We start from the raw sequence: 7,093 nt of genomic DNA on the forward strand, positions 1-7,093 counted from the left end.
CCCAACGCCCCCTTCCTGGGCGGGAACGGGCACAGGCGTTATAGGGCGGGCGGCCCCGGTGGCGGGGTGCGGCGACATGAAGAGGCTCAGGCTGTTGGGGCTCCTCGGCGCGGTGCTGCTGGGCGTGAGTGGGGCTGGGGCTCTTCCCTTCCCTTCCCTTCCTCTTTCCTTCCTTCTTTCTCTCCCTCGGGACAGAGCCGCCGGGCTTTCCGGGAAAGGGCACGGTCCGGCCGCTCTGGCCTGTCCCCTCGGCGCGGTGCCGGGCGGCGGCGGAAACCCCGATAGCGCCGCCGCCCCGTACAGCCCGAGCCAGCCGGGTCCGGCACAACCCGCTCCCCCCGGCGCCCCGGACCGTGGGTGCGGGGAGGCAGAGAGGACGGGGAGGTCTCTGCCCGCGGCCCCTCAGCCCCACATCGCGCTTTCACTTTCCACCCGGGGGAGCGGGGCGCGGCGGGGTCCGCAGCCCAGCCCAGCCCGGGGACGGGGGGCACGGGTCCCCGCGGGCACGGACGGGCACCGTTGAGCCCCGGGGCTCTGCAGCCCTGGGCGCAGCCTGGGCCCTCGGCTGGGGTCCCCCCGCTCCGGGCCACGGCTTGCGTGCTGGGAGGCTGTTGGGGTGCAGGGACAGGCCCTTACACTTCCCTTTCAGCCCTGTGTCAGACGTGCATGACGGCGGGGACAGTTCCCTTCTGCTGGGTCAGAAGTCACCAGGTCGGACCGTGGGGTGCCTTACAGCCCCGTGGCTGCCCCGTCAAGCCAGGGGGCCTGCGGGGGTCTGCAACTTGATATACTTGCCAGGGGCTTTCCTGCCCCACAGGACCAGTGGATCAGCCTTGGGATGGGCTGGCAGTGCTCTGGGTGGGCACAGGAGGCTCAGGCTCCCCCTGCCCAGGACTGCAGCACTGTTGGCAGGGGCATGGGGTGATGTGAGATTATAATCTGTTAGGAAATGTGGGGCTACCCTGCCAGAATCACTGCCACCCCACTTCAAAGTGAGCACTGATGGCATCAGGCAGCGCAGGCGGCTCTGGTGTGGTCTGTGGTTAGCGCAGGCATGGGAGAAGTGGTGCAAGGAAGCCCTTGCCTTGGGACGTAGGTTAGCGTGCAGGTTAGCACACGCGTGCTTGCAGAAGTGAGGTGATGGCGGAGTGCTGGGGAATGGCATGAATTCACAAGGTCTTGTTTCTTCCAGTGCTGGGAGCCTGGTGATGCCGTAAGATGCTTTGATAAACAGTATGAACACAAGGGCAGGTGCTGCAACCGGTGTCAGCCAGGTACGGAGACCCCTTCCCCTTCCTGGGGTCCCAGGGCCTGGCTATGCCAGGGCCCACAGTGGAGAAAGCCCAGCTCGGTGTGACTGAGCCATACTCCGCCCCGTTGCCAGTAGGGCTGATAGCTTCACTTCCCTGTGTCACCTCAGTGCTAGAGCAACTGGAGACCTCATGGGTGCCCTGGGAGAGACCCCCTGGACCTCACCAAATCTGCCACAGTTCTCTTGGTGCTGTCTGTGCACCTGTAGCCTCAGGACCCCCATGGCATGGGCAGCTTGTGGGGAGAGTGCTGCAACTGGCACTGCCGGATCGTGATGGTATTTGCTAGCTCCCGCTGTCACTCCCAGATCATTTCCCAGTCCTTGGGAGTGCTGGAGACAGTGAACGCACCCCCCTGCTGTCCTGCCTCAGCACCCAGCAGCCCTCCCCACCCATCCCCATGCAGCATGTGTAGCCACCTGAGTGGCATCAGGCTACCAAGATGCTGCTTGATGGTGGCCTTGGCACCCACAGCTGACAATGCTCCCCTGTTCTGCTGACAGAGCTGCTGCCTGGAGAGGGGGAAGGCCCCCTCGCCCCTTCCTCACCAGCCTCTATTGCAGGGGAAAAGCTGGTCTCCGAATGCAGTGTCACAGAAGACTCTGTCTGCGCCCGCTGTGAGAGCAGACACTATCAGCAGGGCTGGACAAAGGAGAGGCACTGTACCCCCCACGATATCTGTGAAGACAGTAAGTGCTCTCTGTGCCCACCAGACCCAGCCTGCGGGGGCTGGAGGGGCTGGTGTCCCCCCCAGCCTCAGTTGCCTGGTGCCACACCTCGCCCATGCTCCCTTTGCCCAGATGCTGGCCTCATCGTGAAGACGCCAGGAAACGCAACACACAACACGGTGTGCCAGTGCCGGGCCGGCATGCACTGCTCTGACACCAGCTGCCAGACCTGCGTGGAGAACCAGCCCTGCCAGCGCGGCTTTGGCTTCGTGGCAGGTGAGTCCATCCAGCTCCTCCCTCTCAGCAGGACCGATGCCCTGGCAGCATCAACCTCAGGTCCTCCAGGGAAAGGGGGACTCCCCCAGCAAGGTGCCCCTAGCAGGGCTTCGGGTGAGCTGTGCCTGCCGCTGTGCCCTGGCAGCATTGCCATGGGGAGGGCTGCCCACCTGACCCTCACAGCCCGTATCAACCTTCCTGCAACCTCTGCTTCTCTCCAGCCAAGGCCATGGCCCGGATGTCATCCCCCTGCGAGCCCTGTGCAGAAGGCACTTTCTCCAATGTCTCTTCTAAAACCGAGCCGTGCTATCCTTGGACAAGGTATTGTCTGAGGGCCGACCACATCCTTCACCCATCCCCAGCTGTGCCCAGTGCTGTGAGCACATCCTCTGCTGCCAGCTTCCTTAGGGACCTTGGGGACCAGGCGGCTGGGATGGTCTCTGAGGGACAGAGCATCAGGCTAGCGTAGGGCAGGAGCAAGAGGAGCAGAGCTGTGAGGCTGGTGAGGTCCAGGGTGGTGTGGCTGAGCAAGAGGCAGACATTCCGGCCCTTGTGACTGTCCCTCAGCATGTGCACAGAGTGCTGGCCCCTCCAGGGACGTTCACGCTGTTGTCTGCACTGGGGAGGAAGGGATGAAGAGCTATGGGGACCCCTCAATGCCCTGTCCAGGCTCTCCTTCCCAGCACGCTCCTTGGATGTAGTCATTAGTCAAGGCACCAGCCCTCTCCATGGGGAGTCTGGCTTTGAGAATGCCATGGGCTGGCAGGCCATCCTTGTCTTTAGAAAGCTGCTTGAGGGTTAATTGCACTCCCTGGTAGAAACGTGAGCCTTATTTCCAGGTTGAATTAGTCTCGCTTCAGCTGCCAGCCATTGGATTTCACTTTGCTTTTATCTGTGCCCAGAAATTACCTCCCCACGGAGCCACTTGTAGCCTGTCATCGAATCATCTCTGAGCTGTTCCGCAATAGCTGCGGTGCCCAAGCCCCAGGGTCTCCCTGACTGGGCAGGTCTCATATATCTGCTCCCTCCTGTGCCTTGTCCCCAGGCTTGTCCCCTGTCTTCAGCAGTTTCAGCAACTCCAGACCAGGACCCCAGGGTGGGGCCCTGCTAGGTACCCGTTGTCCCTGCATCCCCAGCCTGGGTCCCTGGGTTCCCAGCCACTCGTCCCCCGCCCCGAGCCCGGCTAGCTCAGCACAGGTCGCTTTCTCGTGCAGCTCTGATGGCTGCCCAGCCCGGGCCGTTCCTCCTCGGGGGCTTTCCGTGTGCTCAGGCTGTGGTTACATGGTTTCCTTCTTTCCTGCAGCTGTGAGGAAAAGGGGCTGGTGGTGAAGGTGAAAGGGACGAACACCTCGGATGTGATCTGTGGTAAGTGCCTGGTGTCCAGGGCTGGTTTGGTGCAGAGCAGAGATCTCCTGGTGCTCCGGCTCTCGCAGCACTCGGGGGAGCTGGCCTGGTCCCTGGGTGTTTTAGAGAGAGGACTACTGCCCTGCTGGCATGATGCCTTCCCGCTCCTCTCTGTCCCCATGAGGGATCCCTAAGAGACCAGGTCTGGAGCAGAGGCAGATCGGGGACCTTGGCGGCGCAGTGGGAGTGTCATGCGCGTGCCTCAGTGACCCCATCTGTCTCCCTGCAGAGTCGGGCAGGCGCTCCTCGCTGTCAGTGCTGATCCCCATCACGGCTGCGATTGTCACATGCCTCGTGGGCATCTGCATCTACTGCCTGGTCCACACAGGTAAGGGGCTGGGACACGAGAAGCGATGCTTTGGCCACAGGGGCCATATAAGGCTGAGGAGCTGAGCAGGGGGGACGGCGGCAGCTCTGCTGAGACTGGGGCAGCCCTTCTGGGGACACTGCCAGGGCATGGCTCCCCGAGCCCATCGCCCTGCCGGGTCAGTGGGCTCTGTCCCTGGGAGCAGGCACGTTTGCACTGCCGCAGCCCAAGCTGGGCCAGCTCTTGGAGGAAAGCACCGGTGCCCTGTGGGTCCGGCCCGGCTCCCCCGCCTTGGCCCCCAGCCTGGAAACAGCAGCAGGCACAACGGGAGCTGCAGGACCTGCGGCGCAGGAGCACCTGCCCCAGCTCTGAGCCCTGAGAGCTCACTGCGGGCAGGGCAGGAGCATTCCCCTGACTGTTGTCTTCTCTGTCCCTCTTTCCATCCAGATCCCAGGCGACGGGTGCAGAAGCAGGTGAGTCTGCCCAGAGCCCTCCTCCAGCAGTGGGTTGGGGTCCCTCCTGGGCGCAGCCTGGGCTATGCCAGCACCAGGGAGTCGCAGAGCAGGGGGCTGCGGCTCTGCAGGGCAGGAGGGGTGGGGGCTGTCCTAGGACTGCCTGGCTGGGACACAGCAAGGGCTGGGGCAACCCTGGGATGCTGCTGGCAAATGCTGAGCCAGGAGGGGACCCGCACAGGGTGAGGCCCAGCCCTGCATGGGAGCGTAGCAGGAGCTGTGGAAAGGCGTGCTGCAGAGGTGGGGGACATTGCTGCCTGCCCCTGACCCCTGTCCCTCTGCAGATAGAGGCTGGGAAGCCTGTAGAGAACCAGCAGCCCACGGAGGATGGGGAGGACATGCCCCATATGCAGGAGACCCTGCTCAAGGGCCAGCCTGTGGCCCAGGAGGATGGCAAGGAGAGCCGCATCTCGGAGCAGGAGAGGCTGTGAGGGCACTGCCTCCAACAGGAGCACAGACTGGGGCCAGCACCATCTCCTCCGTCCCCTCTCCAACTGGGGAGAAAATCTAGCATCTGGCCTGGCTGCAAATGAACATGATGGACCGTGCAGTGGACCACGGCACGACCACCCCCCTGGGGATACTATAGGTCTGGCTGCCTGCCCAGGGCTGCCACGGTGGAGCAAAACTCAGCTGCCTGCACCGGGATGCAAGAGCAGAGGCCGGTCCCACCGCCCACCTGGGGGGCCCCCACAGAGTGCAGCGTGGCCGCTGCGGTGCTGACCTCCTGGCAGAGCCTGGTGCAGCCACTGGGCTGGGGTTGCCGTGGCAGAGCAAGGCACAGCTGCGCACTTGGAGACCCCATAGCAGAGCCTGGGGGGATGCCAGGGTGGAGAGTGCAGGCTGTTGATGAGTGACCACCATGGCAGAGACCAGTTCAGCCACCCGCCCAGGGGGGCTGCGGTAGCACCCAGCTGGGCCACCGCACAAGGGCCCCGTGCTGGACCTGTGTCCCCCTGGTGATGGATGCCGGGTGGCTGCTGGCCCTGTGGCAGCCTGGGCCAGGGTAGCAGCCCCCTTGTCGCCCCGGCCACCGGGCTCCGTGGGGACACATAGAGGCAGGACTCGCTGTCCCGGCAGCCGCCTGCAGCGCTCTTCTCCGGGACGGGGTTGGGGGGACAGGGACCACCGGGGACGAGACCCTCGGCCACCGACGCGCGGCGGCCGGGAGATGGTGCTGCGGGACCGGCGCGGGGCTGCGCGGGGCGGGACCGTCCGCCTCCGGTAGCGGCGGAGCGCGGCCCCGCCCCACCGTGGGGGGGTGGGCTCCGGGCTCTGCGCGGCCGCGCACCCTCCGCCGGTGGGTGGTGGTGGTGGGGTTTTCCGCCGGGCTCGGGGGACTTCCTCCCCCCCCCCCCCCGCACACCCACTCCCGCACCGAGGGCACGCGTGGGCACAGCCCGGCCCCGCTGCCCGTAGCCATCGACGGGGGGAGCTGCCGGGAACCCGGGCTCGGTATTCGCCACCGCACCGCTGGCAAAAAGCTGTAATTAAAACTTTATTTCTTCTCCCCCCTTGCGTGAGCTGCGCGGCCTGCCCGCCCCTCCTCGGGCTTCACTGACTGCTGGGACCTCAGTGGGATGGTCTTGGGAGGGATGTGCTAGGGATGGGTGGTCCCAGGACAGATGTTCCCACCAGAGAAGGGAAGGAAAGACACAATCGGCTGTGCTCATCCTTGCCATGGCCCCAGACCCTCCCTACGCAGCCCCCCAGCCTCCAGCGCACCCTGAGCCTGGGTGCACCCCCCCTGCATCCGCAGTCATCGTCCCCCGAAGCTGCCGGGCAGCGTGACAGTTCCCCCCCTGCTGACCCCTGCCTGCAAGGAGAAGGCAAGTGGGCTCCTGTCCAACACATCCCCACCACCCCTGCCCTGACCCCAACCCTGCATCGCAGGGGACAGGCAGGACTGCCTGGAGAAGGCAGCTTCAGCGCACCTTGCCTGGCCAGTCCATCACCAACACGCACTGTGAGGGGTCCATCTCGCTGCAGGGCAGTGCTGGGGGGTGCTGGGGGGAGCAGCGGAGCTGTTGTGGGCTCTCACTCCCTGGCCTGGGGTTGGCACCGAGCCCAGCGCAGGCTCCAGGTACGGAGAGCAGCTGCAGCCCGTAACCTGCCACCACCCAAGCGCATGCAGCGTGGCATAAGAAAGGCCATAAATCCCGGAGCCAGGAGCAGCTGGGATACACAGCGACTTTTACTGTGAAGGCAGTGGCACATTATTTAAGGCTCCTCTTAAAACCTAATGTTAGGTTTAATAAGGGAGATAAAAGCATGTCAGCAGCTCTCCCTTTCAGGGCTTGGTGCTCCCAGCAGTGCTGGTGGGATGGTCCCAGGGCTGGGGAGTGTCCCCTCGTCACCAGCCCAATGAACACCCTGCCCTGGAGACAGACATGACCCCGATTCCTGCTGGCCGAGACAGCTGGCATCAAGTGGGCCACAGACATGGAGCATTTAGCCCCAAAAGGCACCTAAAAGTCTGTCCTCCATGGCTGCCCCACGCAGCAGGATGGCCCCTCTGGCTTCCCATCTCCCCCGGTGCTGACCTCTCCCTGCCGGCACGCAGCGTGTTTAATGCCTGCTCCCGCATGTCAGACATGTGCCATCTCATTAGCGCGT

The 7,093-nt window shown here is 64.4% G+C and overlaps 1 protein-coding gene across 2 annotated transcripts; it reads left to right on the top strand.

Moving 5' to 3' along the window:
* Positions 1 to 5,987, top strand: CD40 (CD40 molecule). Of its 2 annotated transcripts, XM_054218875.1 has the most exons (10): positions 1 to 124; positions 1,193 to 1,274; positions 1,421 to 1,588; positions 1,874 to 1,999; positions 2,111 to 2,254; positions 2,476 to 2,575; positions 3,558 to 3,619; positions 3,888 to 3,986; positions 4,413 to 4,438; positions 4,762 to 5,987. In XM_054218875.1, exons 1-10 carry the CDS (start codon positions 77 to 79, stop codon positions 4,906 to 4,908), a joined length of 1,002 nt encoding a protein of 333 aa, XP_054074850.1. In that variant the 5' UTR covers positions 1 to 76; the 3' UTR covers positions 4,909 to 5,987. The 2 variants fall into 2 exon arrangements, with proteins under 2 accessions (XP_054074850.1, XP_054074851.1); XM_054218876.1 differs by lacking the exon at positions 1,421 to 1,588.
* The last annotated feature ends 1,106 nt before the right edge of the window (positions 5,988 to 7,093 follow it).

The sequence above is a fragment of the Rissa tridactyla genome, chromosome 12 (assembly GCF_028500815.1).
Source record: "Rissa tridactyla isolate bRisTri1 chromosome 12, bRisTri1.patW.cur.20221130, whole genome shotgun sequence".
Lineage (NCBI taxonomy): Eukaryota > Metazoa > Chordata > Aves > Charadriiformes > Laridae > Rissa > Rissa tridactyla.

Excerpts from the sequence above, each read along its gene's own strand:
- CD40 (XM_054218875.1), top strand. The coding sequence starts at position 77 with ATGAAGAGGCTCAGGCTGTTGGGGCTCCTCGGCGCGGTGCTGCTGGGC. Across the intron at positions 3,987-4,412 it reads CTACTGCCTGGTCCACACAG|ATCCCAGGCGACGGGTGCAG; the intron begins GTAAGGGGCTGG and ends CTTTCCATCCAG. Across the intron at positions 4,439-4,761 it reads GGCGACGGGTGCAGAAGCAG|ATAGAGGCTGGGAAGCCTGT; the intron begins GTGAGTCTGCCC and ends GTCCCTCTGCAG.